The sequence below is a fragment of the Calypte anna genome, chromosome 8, assembly GCF_003957555.1.
Source record: "Calypte anna isolate BGI_N300 chromosome 8, bCalAnn1_v1.p, whole genome shotgun sequence".
Classification (NCBI taxonomy): domain Eukaryota; kingdom Metazoa; phylum Chordata; class Aves; order Apodiformes; family Trochilidae; genus Calypte; species Calypte anna.
Window position 1 is genome coordinate 6,662,330 of NC_044254.1, and position 19,993 is coordinate 6,682,322.

At 38.5% G+C, this 19,993-nt stretch overlaps 1 protein-coding gene across 2 annotated transcripts in view; it reads right to left on the reverse strand.

Annotated features, from left to right (window-relative positions):
* PLA2G4A (phospholipase A2 group IVA) overlaps positions 1-19,993 on the reverse strand; it is a 62,948-nt gene that overhangs the window by 6,980 nt on the left and 35,975 nt on the right. The window contains exons 7-13 of one of the 2 annotated variants that reach the window (XM_030455212.1): positions 17,902-18,038; positions 14,423-14,645; positions 13,031-13,145; positions 9,910-10,047; positions 9,504-9,596; positions 6,685-6,756; positions 4,536-4,778 (exon numbers count right to left, since the gene is read on the reverse strand). In XM_030455212.1, coding sequence (XP_030311072.1) covers positions 4,536-4,778; positions 6,685-6,756; positions 9,504-9,596; positions 9,910-10,047; positions 13,031-13,145; positions 14,423-14,645; positions 17,902-18,038 — 1,021 coding nt within the window. The remainder of the gene's footprint in view (positions 1-4,535; positions 4,779-6,684; positions 6,757-9,503; positions 9,597-9,909; positions 10,048-13,030; positions 13,146-14,422; positions 14,646-17,901; positions 18,039-19,993) is intronic. The other variant, XM_030455213.1, reaches the window with a different exon arrangement.

The following is a 19,993-nucleotide window of genomic DNA, read 5'->3' on the forward strand; positions in this document are numbered from 1 at the left end:
GCTTTATCCCTTCACTCCCAACAACCTCCCCACACAGCTCAGGAAAGAAAATACAGTTTTCCTGAGTGTCTCTGCATTTACTCAAGTCTCCAGATACTACTAAATTATTTCTGCAGTATTTAAAACTTTTCTCCTGACAGTTTTTATTTGCTCTAGCTCTTAGAAATATTTCCAGGGCAAGTGTTTGCCTTTTAACTAAAACCTAATGCTAACAGCTGTAGAGGGCAGTGTAATCTAAGGAATGCTGAACAGAATAATATATTTATTTCTTGCATAATTGAATTCCCTATCACCTACTTTTTGGTGATGGAAGTAATCTGAAAAAGGGTGTTTTTATGTGAAGAAAGTCCATCAAAAGTATTTCAAATTCTCGTTCCTAATCAGGTCAGGATCCCTGAAGAAATTTATCTTATGAGAAGCAAAAAAATCTCAGAACAAGTATCCTTTAATTTCTGTTATTATTATTTTTTATTAGAGGGCACTTTGCTAAGAAATGAGGCACCAGATTCCTAGTATTTGTTTTTATTTCTAAGGCAAAATACACTTCCTAATTGTTGCAAATTAGTAAAGGCCCAAGTGTGTTTCTAGACCTATTTTAGAACCAGATACACCTTGTAACCACGAATTAGTATAAAAAAAGGAAAATGTATTAGTGTTTATCAAATTCACCATAATTTAAAAACACTGGTTAAAAGTACACTTCTAGCACAAGTACACCAGTTTCTCTTCCCCTTGTTTTTCAAAGGCAACATTTCAAACAATTTAACCCTTCCTCTCAACAAGATTTCTAGGAATTGCATAAATATTTGTTTAAGTTTTAACTTACTTTCTAAAATTGGAACTTTAAAGTGCTCTTTTAAATAAGACTTGTACCACCTATGATAATGTTTGTGACAGGAGTGTTACTGCATACACAAACCTTCTACCAAAAAGGGATCCAAGAACTGGATGGTTCCTATTTCTCATAGCCTTCATGACTCCATAATATAATTTATGATAATGATTGTATTATATTTTGAAAGACAAAACATCATACTGCCATCAACAGTAAGATTTTAATGACTGTCTAGATTGTTGTTATTAGTTGTGGTCTTCTAGGACTACAGGGGAAACTCAACTTATAAGTTTTTCTTTTTATTATTATTGATTTTAGAAGTACATTTTTCATCTTTGAGCTGAGAAGAAAAGCTCTAAAATGCAACTTGTGTCCACGTTTTGGAGTCAGAAGCTAAAAAAGGAATGAAGGTGGCCTCATGTCATATTAGCAATGTGACTTTAAAAGCAGACTAAGTATGAAATTTGAGTTGATTTCCCCCAGATCTGACAGCAGGCAGACAGGTGGGTCAAGGACACTGCAGAGCAGCCCAAGATGCTCCTGGTTGAGCTGTAATGTACAGTAAATATCCCTGACACTATAAGAAACATCACCTACTTTATAACCTGTGCTGTAGTTATTCTGAAGGATGGAAAGGGAAACCTTTGTTCTTTTTACTCTTTACCACACATAAATCCAAGACACTCATTCTACATGCTCCAGCAGACCTGGTAAGCCAATTCATTACCACTTATTAACCAGGATGAGACTGCATGGAGTATTTATGCTTCAAGAGCCTGGGACATTGATCTCCAGCCCATGTGCACTGCTTTTGGGGAAGATGCATTCATACAACAAGAAGCTTTCCAGCAGCACACTGGGAGAAGCAGGAGATGCTTCTGAGCAGTGCTGTGGGTGAAACCAGCACAGCATGCCTGGCTCTGCAGCAATCAGATACACAAATGGAGAGCAAGAAATGTTTGGAAATAAAAAAAGGGCACATGCTCTAGAGACCAAACTTTGTCCCACATGGCAGCTCCAGTGGGAGGATGGGAGTTGAAAAGGGCATTTGTTACTGACGTGTGTCAACTAGAGCAGAGTTTCCATAAATACTGAAATAAGGAAGCAGAGATTAGGAGTTATTTTTTTCTCTATTGTTATTCACTTGGCATTTTCTCAAGTGATTTTGGTGTGTTGTAATACCAAGAGACTGAAGCAGAACTCTGAGCTCAGAATGAAATCACTCAAGGGGTGTAAAGCTTTAAAGCAGATTTTAGATCAATTAAGAAGATGCTCAGCAAAAATAAAATCTGTAGCAAAGCAAAGCCAAGCATTTTCCTTTCAGCTCAAGCAGCTGGGCTCTCTGCTGTGTGCAGACCAGAAATTCATCCTCAGTAATGGCTGTAACATGAGTTTAGGTCTGCCACAGCTAATTCTCTGCAGTGCACCTCAGTATGGAAGGCCTGAAACAACTGGAGATGTAAGGTATTATTAATATCTCTTTTGATTAAGTTATTTCTCCTTTGGAGTGTCTGGTAATAAAGAGAAAGTGAGTCCTAAAGCAATTCAGGCTTCTCTCTGTATTCAAGCTGACAGGTCTACCGCTGGTGGTAGGGATAAATATGCAAAGTTTAAATGCATCCAGTGTCCTAGTAATATATAATATTTTTAATTTACACTGAAGTTTCCCTTTTTTCTACTCCTCTGGGTTCCCAGGCTGTAACATACATTAGCAAAATTCACCACATAAAAATGTGGTGAATATACTTACCACACTACTGAATGATTAAATTCTATACTTTCTGAAATTTCAGGGGTTTTTCTAATTGTTCTTGACTATTGAATACTGCAGCTACTCACAGGCACTACCCTCGAGCTGTTAGTTAAGTTTTAAGAGTGTGGGCTCCAGCTAACACTAAAAAAATTGCAGTTAACATCAAACTTTTGCCAGATGTTTTACCCAAAGAAATTTCAGGCACTCAAATGTAATTGTCTCAGAGGTGCAGGCTCATTCTGTCAAACCAACATTTTATTTCAACTGAAATTAAAACAAAAAAAGTTGATGGTTAATTCTGCAGGTAATTTACATCTTAATTATGCAAAATTCTCATCAACTGTCATTTTTTCCAAGCATAAATTCACTACCCGCTTTCCTGCCTCTTCTACAACTACTATAAATATTAAGATTGCCAGTTGTAAACACCTCTGGGATGATAAAAATATTTAGAAAGTGGAGTACAGATGGGAATTACTACTCAACCACTCAAAGGGATTTGTTACATTAACAAATAGACATTAGAGCTGTCTGCTGCCTAAGCTTTTAAAGGACATCTGGTATTTACTGTTGCATAATGAGCAGCCAGGACAATCTCCTCTGAATAGAAGAAAATAATGACTGAAGTGACAATTATTATTATTATTACAGGGCATGGCTGGCAGCACTGTGCTGCCACACAGGAACATGGGAGGAACACAGCTTTGAGATTTGCAGTTCCTTGGTTTGAAGTATGTCAGTAATAAACCATAATAATCCAGAGGCATTAGAGTTTGTATCATAGAAACTGTTCAGGGAGGCTCCACCAAGTATCAGCTTCACTGTGACTTAACTTTCTACTTAACTTTTCAGTTTCAAGGAAACTGAAATCCTTAACTCAGTGCTCTGTCACATACTGGGGAATTAAAAAACAAAACAAAGAAAAGCACCAGTGGCAGAATACTAAGAAAGTCATTGGGGCTCATTGAGAACACTCTAATGAACAATATCTATAGCAAATCTTGAAAATATTAATCAAATATGATTCCTATTTCTCTGCAGCCACTGTCCCAAACACCAGACACTGAACTTCTTTTGTAAATTAACATTTTTTCTGAAATTCTAATTTTCCATTCACGTTCCTGCTTCCTGCTTGTGCCACCATGACATCAGGATGGACCTGCACATCAGTCACATCTGGATGTGAATGGGCCTAAGATGTCACTTACCCTAAGAACATGATGTTAGCAAAGCAGGGATCTACAAGTAAAGTATGTTGCTTCCACCTGTTTTTCAGAGGAAGACAAAGGCAGCAAAAAAGCTACAGAATTTTTCAGTCAGGGAAGCCCTTTAAGAGAAGAAGCCTTTCCACCAAAAGGCTTAGAACCAATGAGAAAAGGAACAACACACAATACCCTTTGGAGAAGTCCAAGAGAGTGAGAAAGTGACCTCAAAAGAGGACACAATAGGACACAATAGCAACTTGGTCACCTCTGCCAGCAATTCCTTCAGAACAACAGCCACCTCCCCCCCAAAAAGGTCCTGACTGTTCTGCATTCTGCCAGGGGAGATGGAAGATTGCAGCAGGCAGAAGTCACCTTGTGGTGCCCTCTCTGATACCCAGACACCTCTTAACCTTCAGGTACAGAATCAGCCAGGTTTGAAAGGACCTCAGAGATCCAACCCTTGATCCACTAGCACTGTGGTTCCCAGACCATGGCACTGAGTGCCACATCCAGGCTCTTCTTAAAAACCTCCAGGGACGGAGAATCCACTACTTCCCTGGGCAGCCCATTCCAACGTCTGATCACCTTCTCTGTAAAGAATTTTTTCCTAGTATCCAACCTAAACCTCCCCTGGCAGAGCTTAAGACCAGGCTGTTGTACTTCTCACTGTTTTGAGTACCTCTCATTGAGTGAGTACCTGCTGCTGCTGCTGGTTTTACTGGCAGGCACTGTGTGAACTCACCTGCCACAGCTGCATCAAGCTCATCTTCCTCCACAGACTCCTGAGTGAGCAGGTCTGCCAGAGGAGAGAGGGGGTAACAGCTATTGAGGTTCAGCCCCAGCATGAAGTTGTGCACTTTTCCAGCACGGCCTTCCCTGGTGTTGAAAAGGGCACTGTCACCCACCAGAGCCATCAGCATTCGCTGCACCCAGCTTTCCTGGCTGCTGTTCTGATATTCCTGATTTGCCTCAGAGTTTTCAGTTCCTACAGAAGAAAACAAAAATAAGCAATGGTGAGACAGTTAACTTATCAAGTATAAACCCAAGGTTTTGGGGTCCATGAAAAAAATACTTATTCAAATAAAAAGAACTGGGTCATAGCCTTCTTTTAAGGAGTCACGGACTGAATGAAGGAGCTCTGATGGAATAATTTCAGAAAAATGGATGAAAATGATCTTAACTTCACAGGCCAGAGGAACTTTTCACCTGCAGTACAGTAATGTGGATGTGCCCATCAGGAAAACAGATTGGGAATATGTTAGATGACAAGAGGTAGACTTAATTAGTCAGGATGGCAAGGTCAATGAGGATATAGCTTTATCTGTGCTAGCAACCAAAAAGCAAACACTCCTGGGCTCAGAGGACAGGCTTGAGTCACCAAGATCCATATTCCATGTCAACTGACCTCCTTTTCCATCCTCCCAGCTTTCTTTCAGAAGGCAAAGTTTGTCTGCATACAAGAGAATGCTATAGCATGGGAATTATAAAATATTTGAAAATAACATTTCATTAAGCTCTATGATGCAATCAATCAATATCTGTTTTTTATAAGTTTTAAAGGGTACAACAAAACATCCAGACTACAGTCAGATGTAGTAAAAATGACTCAGACTGGCATCACCTGGCATGCACAAACTGTCAAAACTTAACCTTTTTTAGGGTTTGCATAAGGAGATAATTCAGGCCCATGCTTGATACCATAACTCCAGCTATAAAACATTCCTCTTTAATCCAGGCTTTGAAGGAGCTGAGCTTCATGTAAGTAGAAAGAAAACAAGCATCAAACACTACAAAGTTTAGAGGTCCAACATCTGTACAACAATATTCTATAGAAGTGGGAGGGATTGCAAACTGTTTACAAATCACTATGGCTACAAACTATGAGAGAGATGCAATGTTTGGTGTTGGCTACAGGAAACAGGAAATCTGGAAATTAAACACAAAATGTGGTATGACTCTCTCCATTATTTCACACATAAGGGGAATTAAAAAAGCAATCCTTTAACTCAGCTGATGACATTCAGTGTCAGATTGCATAAGATTTACATTTCTTCCTGTAGATCCTAAATCTACAAAGAGCTGTATCCCCATCTTGGCTTTAGGTGGTAAAAACATAAGCCATTTCTTCAGGTGAAAATCACTGTTCTCTCCAAAAGTACAATCAAACTCAGGAAGCATTATTAGGATGAAACAGAGATCCTAACTAAAATCACAGAAATCCCCTGGTGCTTTAGGTGCTTGAAGATAACTTTCAATAAGGTCTTTTCTTCCTACTGTCCAATGTTCTTTTTGTGGTTGTGGCTCTTCTGAGAAACCAGAATTGGGCCAAGCATGAAAAACTTTCTGCATCAAATGTCATTGTTAAAGGTGCTAGTAAATATCTATGAATGCTTGAAACACAAACTAAACCATTCTCAAGTAAATATTTGATCAAGGAACCCTTGAAAACAGTTATTAATGTTAGTTTGCTGGGTTGGTAACAATTCAAGAAGCTCAGCAGCTTGCTGGCAACAGACTTCTGAAGATCACTGGCTCAGTAAGCCTAATTTTTGAGTGTTTGAAAAATTGTAGACCTCTGTGAAGCCTTGTTGGGCTGATGGCAAGACTGAAGATGTGTGAGAGAATCCTTTGAGCATCAGCATGAGCAGGAGGAATGAAAGTCAAGCCAAAGGAGCACTGAGGTGTCTTGCTGAGACATTGGCTCCTTTCAGAGCCTTGGGCTGGGCAATTAAGTTTTACCACCGGTATAATTGATAGCACAGCTCTCAGTTACAAGAGACTATTGGCAAGACAGCAAAATGGGCTATGGCTAATTACCAACACTTACAAACCCAATCATGAAAGCTGATGAAAATAGTAACCCATGAATGAAAAGGTGAGGATTTCCTTACCTTTTGGATGCTGTGATTCATCTTCACTGTCTGAACTGTCATTGCTTACAAGGTGCTTTAGCCTAATATTTTCTGTTGAAAGAAATAGCAGGTTTAATTGTCAGCACAGCTAAGAATTTCAAAACAGTCAGAGAACGATGATAGTCTTCAGAATAGAAAATACAGCTGGAGAGATTTGTGAATATCTCTGGATTCAGAACCTGATCAGAATACACTGGCTTTAGCCTGCAATTTTTGCAAAGCTTCTGCACTAAGCAGATTAGCCAGAGGACTGAGGAAACAAAGTATAATCCTCAAGTTGTACCTATCACTCAACTCTGTACCATGTATCTGACACAGTTTATTCACCTTGATTAAAAATCAGAGGTATAGGTTCTGGTCTCTCGATAACTGCTACTAAACTAGGAAGGCAATGCTAATTTTTCTAGTTACCTGGTGATTTTTTTAAGAAGAAGAAATGCTTAACCTCACTCTCATATATGAATGGATATCCTTAGAAATAATGGGGAGGAAACAAAAGCCAAGATGGTTATGGAAGTTCTACTGCTGGATATGTGAAGAATAAAGGTCAATGTAGTTACAGAAAGAAAGAAGTTGCAGAAAAGATGATGGTTTTGATCTCATAACATTGAGAGAAATGAAAACATAAGTGAGTGAACTGCTCCAGAAAAAAATCTGAACTGTGTGAAGGATAACAGCTTTGTTTCCAAAACAACCACAAAGTCACAGCTAACTGTTCATTACTGGCTCAAGGAATTATTTCAAGGTCAAAATGAGTACTGAAAAGGCAACAGACAATAGAATACAGGCTGACAACAATACTACAGTTATGGAGGGAAGCCTTTCTTGAAATATAGGAGCTTTGCAATGTTTTATGAGCCACTTCATCTTGGAAGCTTATATCCTACAGAGACTTGAGGCAGAGGCTGAAGCCCAGTGATGCAATTGTATCCAAGAGAATGCTTTTGAAAACTAAACCCCTTTATTCCTTAGTGTAATGTGTGCAAGAATCATCTCTAATCAAAATTTGAAGCCAGTTAAAATAAACTGTATGGGGGTTGTTTCCTAACGAGCTTGAGCACATTATCAACTAATTGCTTTTTCCATTAAAAAAGGAAAATGAAATAACATCTAATTTTTCTCACAGAAGGGTAACACAGAGGTTGGTCTCTGAAAGCACACCCCTGCTTTGGGCTGTAGTTTGCAACAAATGCTGTAATTTCTACCAAATGCAATATCAAAACAATGACAATTTCACTTCATGCTTTTTGTTTAAGTCTAAATTTAATCCCTATAAGCATGTCAGGCTGGAAGAGAGAGTCACCATCATATCAGGTGTAAAAACCCACACCTTTATTACCCCTGATAATGAATACTGGATACAGTTCACCACCACTGCTGCCTTTTCTCTAGAAAAGGATTATGCTCTCTTAGACTTATATACAACATTGTAAAAATCACCAGAGGAGCTTAGTCATCAAGTATTTTTCCTTAGGGAGTTTTTAATACTCAGTGGGTCCTCAATCACTACTCAAATCCCCACAATGGACAAACATGCACCAAAGACAAACACAGACAAAAATTCCTGAGTAATGAAATAGGAGAGAGGTCAAAAAAAAAAATTAGTGACCAAACAAGGAAGCTAAAAAAAAAAAAAAAAAAAAGAAATTTTTGGACACCAAGTAATCTGTATAAAGCAACCTCCATGCAGAACTGATTATTTAATGTTTCCAGGTGTGATTTATACATGCTGTGTGTATATTGGCTCTTCTGATAGCCACTTGAATTTTGCCAGTCACTGTGGTGGTACCAAGGTTTCACTGAGATATCTACAGCATCCGTGGTTCAAGCCACACCAGTATTTTCACATCTAATGCCATTTCAAAGCATATTTTAAAAATTATAAATGACATGAGCCACAGATGAGAGATACCATTCTGTCTCTCAGCATTTGAAAAATCAGAAACACAGTCTTCCACTATCAAATTGTTTGACAGAGATCCTCCACAGTAGATGTTAACACTCAAGAGGTGGACCAGAAACATGAAGCTGGGGGCACAGATCTCCTCACCCATTAATAAGCACATTATCAAATCAGCTGAATACCCTCTATTAGGATTTTAAATCAACTCCATCTGCATTTTCTCTCCATGCTCCTCAGAAAAATCTGTCTAGTAAATTTTTTATTGGTTATGTAATTCCCTGTAATGCCATCTTCAGAACAGGGGAAAAAAGTGTAAAAAACCCTTCCTTTATCAACCACATTCACAAATAAAACACAATAAATCAGCCCCAAACAAGATAAAACTCTTTCCTTACTGTTATTTTGCCACTTGTGCATGAAGAATGCAACTGAAATAAATTAAATTAGTAAGCAAAGGATCAGATACCAACAGGTGACTTGTGGTTAGAATGGAGCAATCCAGCAATGCAGAGATGACAGAATTTGCTTTTACTTTACTGAACCTTTGAGTATTACAGTCCAATGTCAAGAGACTACACAATTAAATATCAAGTATATGATCTCCAAAACTATCACAACAACATAAAAACAGGGAGTTAGAAGAACCTAACTTCATGAAAATAGTCAAGACTTATGCATGCAACTTTCAGTACCTCTGCTACTAATCAGAAACAAAAGTGAAAGGAAGCTGCTATACCTTTTCCTTGGGCCTCAACACTACCTAGTAATATCAACAATTATATTTTACTTGAATTCCACATTCTTAAAATGACTGCCCTCAGTCAGTGCTAATTACTAGCACTGACTCTTGCTAGTAATTGTTTGGCATAGTAGAAGAATTATTTACTAGTATTACCTAATTCTTCTTCCATGGTGGGACCTTTATTTTGTGAATTGGAGACACCAAGCACTCTGTTAAATAATATAGAAAATGCACTGCCCCAGACACCTGAAAGGGAAAAAGTAAACGATAAATGGAGGTTGGTAAACTAAAAAAACCATACATTCATCTATTTAAGCAGCTGCTTTCTTTCTGAACACACCTCTTATTTTGGAACATGCTAAGTCAGAAGATCAGGTGTACATGCTAGAAAAAAACCCCAGAGAATGCCAATCTGTGCCTTTGAAACCTTTCAAGTGGGTGCCTCCCAATAAATTGAGATCTCTGCTTCTTGTCTCACTCTTTCTGTGATTGCATTTAAAAGCCTCTGCCCATGAACTACTGGAATTAATTTTATTTTTTCAGCCTGTCACATACTCACCCATCAAGAAATGCAAGGGATTTTCATTGTATTTCTTCACCACTGTCCCCATAAAAAATTTACTTCCAAACAAATCCGGAGACATAAAAGTACCATACTTTGCCATACCAATCTCATATGGACTGAATTCCACCCAGTCTGCAAAATAAGAAACAAAATTGAGTTGAGTTAGCAATCTCAACCTGAACAGAAGCAGAAGATAAATATACATGAATGAATAAAACCACTGTCAAAGCAAGGCAATTTTAGTTAAACAGGGAGCTAAATAAGCAACAGGAGTATCTCTGAGGGTGTGCAGAAGTCAAAAGGTTGAGTTCAAATGAAGGACAGCCTGATATCATGGCAAAGAAGGAATTCTCATTCTCTTCTATCACAACAAACTTCGGTGAAAAAAATACAAGGTTGTAAAACCAGAAGTATAAAAGTAGCCATTAAGAATAAAAACAAAGTTACAACTGGTTTTCATCTCATGCTTCAATATTATTATCACACCAAATGCAACATCTATCTAAGTTCCAAGTTTCTTTTCTTTTAATGTGACCCTACCACAAATGTGGAGGGCAGTGACAGAGGATGCAGAAGTATTTTATGTCATAGAGGTTGTGAAAGTTTCCTGGAGAGGCATTTGAATTCCACCAAAATCTGAAGCAAAATCCAATATGAAAAGCCAAAGCTGAGAAGCAGCTGAGAAACTGAGAAACAAATGATCCAAAACATATTTTTAAAAGTCTGTGCCATTTTATTTAATTTTCAAATGCATATTCTGATTTCTATCCTATAATGTAGACCCTTTTAGAAAATGTATTTAAGCTGATTTAGAAATATCTTCTTTGACAATAATGGAGCTGATTATATCAGACAATTCATTTCAAGAAGGGAGTAATAAGGACCCTAAAAAACCCTGCATTTTTAGTATTTCACCTATTCACCTCTTTTATCTTCCACATTTTTAGTAGTGATTGACTGCTTCTGTGAGCAAATTTAAAATAATTCAGAAAGAGAAAGGTAGAAGAAACAGCTTTGAAAAATCCCCACAAGTCATTGGGTGCCATTCACTCTTCAAGATATTCCATGTTTCTGTTGAAATGTTATGCATAAAGTTAACCACTCATCCTGAAAAAGAAAGATCTAATCATGGATTCTGAGAGTTTTGTTTCATGGCATAATCCTTATATCTGCTAAGTCAAACAAAACATCCTATTTTCCAAATAAACCACCCACAAATCTTCATACTTATTGGAACAGAAGGAAATTCCTCTGAATACCCAGTGCAGAAATTAAATGGTATTTCCCTTCAGTTAGAAAAAGATGAATGGCAGATATGTATTTCAGCACCACATTGACAGCAAAACTACATTTGGGATGAGAATTCATTTCATCTGGCATAATCCACTTCCATGGTTCTATCTGCACTGAAGAAGCTGATTTCTCAAATCACATATCCTGCTTAGGAAAATAAGATTTCTGCCTTAAAATGAAATGGTGTCAAGCATTATCTCCTGCCATTCCAGAAGCTCCTTGAGACAGTGGCCATTAAAAGGAGAAGGACAAGAACTCTGCCCCAAGGGAAACACTTTGTGTTTCTACCCCAGTAAAGCAGGCTACTTCTTGGCTGAAGTAATTTTTTGTCATTAAAGAAACTACTGTAATTAAAAAAAAAACTAAAAAACCATCTTTAAGTTAATTATGCTCAGTTAAAATGAGTACTGCAGTTTTGGGTATGGCTAGCACCCCCTGGGTCAGAAATGCCAGAGGTAGGGAAAACATGCAGAGCCTGGGGCAAGGCAGCTCTTTGCAGCTGCAGGAAAACTTGCACCATTCCCAGAAGGAATGTTATCTGATATAATTAATGCATTTCAATGTGAAACTACATGAAAGATCTCACCAACATCTATAAGCTGGTAAGTAAAAAAGTATAAATAGTTCTGTTCAAAATCTGACATCAAGAACAGCTGGTCAGGTTTTTCCATTTCTCATTTTCCATTACAAACAAAGTTTTGACAGAAACTTTTCCAAATCATCTTTTCTGGGGGAAAGACACTTGGCATTTCCCTTCTCAGTCTTACATGTAACTATATTTACATATATATATGTATTGGTTTCTCAACCTCAATTGGACCCACTCTCAACTGAGGCTCCTAGATGGAATTAAAACCTACTGGTTAAATAAAAGGTAAAGCCCCTTTTGTGTTACCAGGAGTACTTTACACTGAGCAAGAAGCAAAAGAAGAGGCAGTATATCCAATGTATTCAATATTTCATTTTTCTTGGAAAGAGGAATTATCCTGTATGACTGAAGACATTGTCTTTTACCTGTAAGATATATAATGCTAAGCAGCTTTCTGCTGTTGAAGAAACACTGGCTTTCTTGCTGTCTTGTTTACCACAATGTTCTTAGCTACTTCCTGGTTAAGCAATATTCTTTTTAACTGGTAGTAACATTGAGAAAATACTTGGCCACCACTTAACATTTCACAGACACCTAAAAGAGGCTGTTATCATGTTAGAACTATTTTCAGGGGAAAAAAACCAGGAACGACAGAAAAATAAAAGGCCACTGACCTATTATATAGTCTGTCTTTCCATGGACAGGAAAAGCTGCATCTTGAAAGCCAAGAAAAGGCTCAGTTCCATGATGTGGCAGGAGGAACAGATCCATTTGATGCCTTCTCACCACCACTCTGTGATCTTGGTGCAGATACTGCACCAGTCAAGTAAGCATCCACCTACCTAAGTACACGAACTATTTATGAGTAGCTTCTTGTTATCAGACTCTGCTGTCAGACTCCCAGCAGCCACTGGATGCAAATGCATTTCCCAACCACTTTTAAAACCCATCAGATCTGTCCTCATGATGTGTTTGTTTGGTATATCCTTCAATATGACTATTTCCTGTTATTTTTATAAATAAAAATCTCCTGCATTCAGCTCATAGCAATGCCAATCTTGTTAAGCCTCAAAGAATGTTTCCCATCACAGCAAAGTTCTTCCTAATCCTTTCCACAAGACCAATATCTTCAAACAGTACCAAGTTGCAGGATACAATTATTCTGAGAAGTATTAAAAATAGGGGCTTTTTTTCAGACACACACTTTTCTTCATAAGTGACTGGAAAACATACCTGCAAACATCAGCTCTGAGACATCTGGTTTGACATGGAGACATGTAAAGAGTGGGAGAGCACACTGTGCATCATTGATTTTCTCTTTCATGTTGCTCAAAGTAGTGTCCATTCTCTGCAGAAAAGAAAGACATTATGTCCAAATGGAATCTAGACAGGCCTGCTGAGAGCTGGCAGAATACTCATTGCTCTGAAACCCTCAAAGAGAAGGAAAATGGGCAAACTCAGTTACTTCCAAGAAAACCAGAATAGAAGAATTTATAAAAGGCAGTAATCTGATTGACTGCTTTTTAACTGCACAGTCCAGGAAGGAAGGTGTGGGAGAAGATATGATAGGAAAATGAAATAAGCATGATTACAGAATGAAAAAGGACACAGCCAAAAACAAAATAGCATTGCTGGCCAAAGCTAGTTAGAGAATTGTAGAATGGCTTGGGTGGGAGTTCTTTCCCTCTGCTACTGTAAAAGACAAAATGTCTTAGGCAGAACCACCATTCATGACCACATCATTTCTTTCAAGCTGTGCTGTTTCTGAAAAGTCAAAGATAACCAAGAGGTACATACATATGGACTACTAAGAGACTTACATCTTCTAACCAAGGATCAGAATCTCTCCCATAATCAGGTAATCAAGATATACTGAAAGTCATTATGACATAACAGCACCTGTGTTGCCTGTTTTAGAGGGCTTAAAGCCTAATGGCAATGCCTACTCATGGAAGACACAGGTGTATAAAAGCAGCCTGTCAATCTGTTAACACATTTCAATCTTATGATAAGATCAAATCCAAACTCTGCTCACCTGGCACACCTGAAGTCTCTGTGCCTGATGCAGTCAACTAGGATTTGTCAATACTAAAATATAACACTATGAAGCCCTCCTATTTCTTCTTTTTTTCAGCAAAACAAGTACTAAGAAATAGAGATGGGGATCTTTCACCTTGAAATTAGTATTTTGTTAAGTTTGTCTTTTCTTATAGCAAAAAAGTGCGTTAAAAATTTACACCAGTTTGTGGCTTTTTGCTGAAATTCCTTGAGAAGTGATTTTAATGAATGATATCCAATGTTAAGTGTCTGCAGCAGGTGCCTAGACCCTGAGTTTATTTCTGTTGCACATGAATGCATGAAGTTTCATGAAAAGAAATTCATACCATTCAGAAACACAGCCCACAATTTTACAAGTTTCTTTCCCAATAGCTGTTCAGCTGTAACTTTAAATATATATATATAAATATTTTTATATATTTATAAATATTTATTTATAAACATAAATATATTCCTATTGCTAAGCTTGCGTTGTTAAATATTATCAAGCTAGTTTCAAAAAACAGCAAGAGTGGTTATTACACAAGAGTTTCACAACAATAAAAATCATTTAAAAAATGAACTCACATTGTGGATAAGTGTTTCACCTATCAGCATTCCAAAGATATCTGTGAAGGTGACAGGTTGGCCTGAGCTTTTCTTATTCCACAGGGCTTCAATGTAGCGTTTAACTTTCTGAGGAGTGAGCAGCAGAAGAGGGTTGTGACTCACAGAGTTCATCAGCTCTTGGTTAATCTCCTTTGGTCCCTTTTCTGGAAAATCTGGGTGTGAATACAAAGTAGACATGTACCTGCAATGGAAAATAGGCTCTGTAAGAATCAAAGTCTAGCTCAGTGTCAGCAGCCTGAAAAGCACAGTAAGCTCATAAATAATTTGATACCATTACTGATTAAATCAGATTTACTACTCACTGTTTATAATAAAAATTGTAATTTTTTTTTCTTGAGGCACAGAGAGCTAAACAATTTGTTCTAAATGTAAGCATACAATCAAACACTCAACATACCTTTCTCCAATGTGTGTGATATAAAAAATCAAAGTATTCCTCACATATAAACATTATGGGATAATGGACAGAATCATCATAAGCTGAAAAACAGCTCCTTGAGTTGTCACAGGGTATTCAAATTTGTCAGACTGAGGGCCCAGTAAGCAGACACATGCAGTTCTTTCACTCTTAGATGTACCTCTTCCTGTCACTCTCCAGTTCATTACCACTACTCCAAACCTCCCAACAAGGGCACTATGTGGCTTGCTTTCCAGGATGTAGATGTTTTCATAATAAGATGGAGCACAGTAACTACAACCTGTGCAGAGGTTTAATTGACTCTGAGGATTCCGAAGTGATCTATCAGGCAGATCTTGATTTTGTCACCAAGTAACTCTGGAAACTGAAGTTTTGTTTACTCAAAACAAAGTTTAGACACACATGAAGACAACTGTGGTTCACATTTCACTGTCTTAAGTAACACCATGGGTGGAGACTCAAGATAGGCCACACTAATCTACTAGATGCTCCTTTCACTATTATTTACCCAATTAGCTGGTTCATGGATACTGCAGGCATAACTCTGCACCACAGGGAGATATGCACTGCATGAGCTTGGCTCTGAGGTCACTGCCCAGCAGTTTACCTGACAGCTTGATGAACCCTATCACAGGTGTGATGTAAGAACTTGATTCATCAGCCCTTCTGCAGTATCAAAAGCTTGGCGTGCACGTCAGCTCATGGGTGGGACAAAACCAGCAGCAAACATCCATGGGAGCAGGGAAAGGAAAATGCAGGAGGCAGAATTCAGGACAAAGTTGAAGTAAGATGACAGAAACGGTCAGGAAGGGAAATGCATTGCTCCAAGGTTAGGCATGCATCTGAGTGAACAAGCAAAAACCTGCCTCTCCCTCCAGGAAAGGAATTCTCCACCCTTCAGGAAAAAGAAAAGAGCATTATTCCCAAGTAATAGACTGCATGGAAAAAAAAGAAAAGAAAGGGAGTGCCAAAGAGTCAATTTATTTATTCATCAAGCAAGGAAAGTCTGAACAGGTGACATCACCAAGACAGCAAAAGCAAATTTATTTAAATACAATTGTTTCCAACATATGTTTCTGACTGATTCAGTTCAGATAACCATACTATTCCAAAGCAGATTTTATAGGTTTACATTAGATCAGCTATGTATTTCACACCTAGGTTGTCCCAAAAAAAGAACCTCTGACTGGCCAGCTGACTGATGTCTTTTTAGAAAAAGGACTACACACCATTCCCTAGAAACACAATAATCATTTTCCACACTGCATTGCACACTTTAATTCATCTTCATCCAGCCAAATGGTATCTTCCCTGTTTTGCAAATTTGACAAAAGTACACCCAGGTTTTTCAACAAGCAGTGATAAATCTGCCCTTCAATCACTAGTGACAGAAAATACAGGTTCCAGGGATCCAATCTTTCACAGTTCAAGCTGAATGAGAACATTACTCCAGGTCACAGACACTTCTGGCATTTCAAAACCTTCTGAAACATCCTAAAAGCTTCCTGTCTGGTCTGTGAGGAAATAAGCAAGCTTCATGGAAGGAAAAATAATCGAAAAAAAAATCCTATCATATTAGGAATATAATTATCTGTTTCAAAATTCTTAAAAGCCCTGGGGTTAGAGAATTCCCTTAGAATGTGTACAATCAAATTCATGGGCTTCCTTAAGAGTTAAACCAAGGGATAAAACTCATCCCAGGCAGATCCCCTTTTTATATTTAGCTATTGTAAGAGAATACCTTAGAATACCTAAGATTACCTCTTGAAGAAATAATACATCATATAATCAAACAATTAATGTAATTAAACTGGAATAAATTCACATAATCTAGTCTGAAAGGAACTTTGAGGTCTCTATTCCAAGCTCCTGCTCAGTGCAGAGCCAACTTGAAAGTCAGATCAGGTTGCTCAGGGCTGTGTTCAGTCAAGTTCTGCTTTCACATGAAGCCTTAACTGAGTCAAAGCTGGAGAGGATTACACCTTACCCACCCCAGCCAAGTAAGGATGCAACAATAAATTCCAGTGCCTGACCACTCTCACTGCAAAATTATTTTCCTTGTAGTTAATCCAATTGTTCTTGTTGTAAGTTATGGCCATTACCCTTTGTCCTGTCTCTGTGCATTTCCAAAAATAAGTGTTTTCTTTACAGCTACCTGTTAGGCAGATGAAGAAGAGGGTAAGATCTCCCCCAGCACTACCTTTGTGTACTCTCTGAGGACAAATAAATCCAGCTGTCTCATTGCCTCATGTGTTTCAGTCTCCTAATGGCATTGGTGGTACTCAGAATTAATTAAAACAGTCAACACCTTTCTTGTACTAGGTGGCCCTAGATTCAGATGCAGCTTTAGGATTCAAACTGGTGCATAAAAAACTGTTTATGAAAAAATCCTATTTTGTGACATTTGGGATACTCCCTTGAAAAGTTCCAAATTTTCTTAAGATGTAACATCTTCTACTTGCAACCTGATCCACAGAAATTAAAACCAAGTTTTAAAGCAAGACAAAAAAAGTCTGCAATTTTTTACTTAATGAAAAAATAGTGTGAAGGAGACCAAACAGTTACGAAATTTGGACTGAATTTGTGAGATGTCTCTAGCTGATGAGAATTATACAGCTTTTAAGTAGGTTACATCATTACCACCAGCTTGAATTCGTAATATTTTGGTTATCAACGTGAAAGAATCAGTTACACAGTCCTGGTACATACAGTATTGGCTTTTGATAAAGAAATATGGGTGCATATATGTGGCACCTCTTTTCACCCATTCCTCCTAACAAGGCAGGAAGATCACAAGCTGTCCTCACCCTTCAAGGCATTTTGGAAAAACCTCCAGCAGACTCACTCCACTGAGCTGTTATGCTGTAAGGCAGCTGTCTCTGTGTGTCTCTCCTGTACTGATAGCCCATGTGCAAAATTTGCCATGATTAATACCTTAGAAATAAGTAAATTCTTATGAAAAATCATTCTTGAGCTTCCTGAAGAAAAACTGAAGAAAAATTAAAGAAAAGACTCTTACCACGTGGATCCTGAGAGACCAGCAATGTAAGTTGCACAGTCTAAAATTCCTGATTCATAAAGTGCTTTCATGACTCCAGCAAACCCAACCATGGCACGAAATCCACCTCCTGAACCCAGTATTGCTATCACTGGCACCTGCACAGATGAGAAGAAGAGTGTGTCACCACATCTATTCTGATAAAGATCTACAAGTAGTTAATAAAGGTTATTCATCAATCTCTGGACAAATATAGAGTCCTGTGGAATTATTAGAGCACCATCCAGAAATCCACACAGCAAAGAAGAAAGCTGTGCTTTTCCAAACCTGTGCACAGAAGTTCTAGCAACCCAAAAAATAAGAGGTATTTTGAAGTCTCTCAGTGGTACACATGTAAGAGAACAGGAAATTAACAAAGCATTTCAAGATCTGATTTCTATGCAGAATGGGGCAGCACTGTAATCCCACCCATGAAGTTACCTGTCACCCCGAGATCCTCTGGGCCCAAGAGTGGTGTACAGTATCTGTAGGACATTTACTTAGTCCCTTCTGCTTCAAAAAAGAGCTGGGCAGCAGAATTACTTTTAGATTGCAGGATGAGGGGAGAACACTGCCAGTCAAAAGAAAGAGGAGCCAGGAACCAGCCAGCAGCATGAGAGGTTCTGCCAATGTGGAAAACTCAAGGAGTGGTACAGAAGATTAGCAACTGGGAGGTACAAACAAAGGTACCAAGCATCTGGCAGTGTCTGGATATATGTGAAGCTAAATGTATATATAAAAATACATAATTAAGATATAATATTGTATATATATTCCAGTCTGGAATGGGAATGGTTCAAGCAGAGGCTCTTGTGCTCAGGAAGCACCACTAATGAGACTTGTAGCTTCTTGACCATCAACCTTGTTTGCTCATGAAGTCAGTCCATGGGAAAATAACAAATCCACCTGACCACCAGAGTGTAGAACATCTTCATGAGCAGTCTTGTTAATTTAATGATGGGGACATAAATGAGCCAAGGGTACAAATGTGGGAAGTCCAAAAGGAATGCATGGGAGAAAGTTAGCAGTGACACTTGCATGGTCCTGCTCAGAGGGAACAGTGGCTTCCCTCAGATGTCTCTGTATCTGTGCACAGACACTGAACAGCAAATAAAAAAAATTGGAAGTGCAGTCACAGGTTTATAACACAGTCACATAGATGGGTGGAAGCTGGGAAGACAGGCAGGGAAAAAGAGTGCAAGGGGGTTGTACTCTACATGAAAGCAACTCCTTGATTGCACAGAATACCATGATTCAATCAGAGACCTGTCTTTTGGGAGTTTCTGGGCCATGATCAGAAAGAAAGTAACACTAAGGATGTTGTGGCAGTCAGATTCAGCCTGCTGACCAATTGGATGATGTGGGTAAGGCTTTCTCTAAAAAACAGAAGTCTCCCAATCTGGCTGAGGTCCTCATAGGGGATTTTCATACCCTGCTGAAAGGTTAGCATTGTGCAAGCCATTCAGGAAGTTCATAGGGACTCATTAATGCTGCACCTCACCTCTGTTCACAAATAGTATGGTTCTTTATGGTTCTTTATCATTTGAAGGTTCCAGGGTGAATTTACAGAGGTCTTCCAGTACCTGAAGTGGCTACAGGAAAGCTGGGAAGTCTTTACAAGGGCATGGAGTGCTAGGAAGAGAGGGAATGGTTTTAAACGGGAAAAGGGAAGATTTAGGTTAGACATTGGGAAGAAATTCTTCACTGGAAGGGTGGTGAGACACTGGCCCAGATTTCCCAGAGAAGCTGTGGCTGTCCCATCCCTAGGAGTGTTCAAGGACAGGCTGGAAGGGGCTTGGAGCAACTTGGTCTAGTGGGAGGTGTCCCTGCCCACTGAAGAGGGGTTGGAACTAGAGAATCTTTGAGGTCCTTTCCATCCCAAACCATTCTGTGATTCTAAATGCAACCAACAAGAGCTGTTTGGGTTGCAGTCATAGAATTATATCATTTAATGGTTTGAGTTGGAAGGGACCTTGAAAATCATCTTGTTCCAACAGAGTGAAAGATCAATCCCCAGTAAGTGATCCCCTAATAAGGATTAGAGCAAAGTTGGAAAGTGAACATCAGAGCTAGG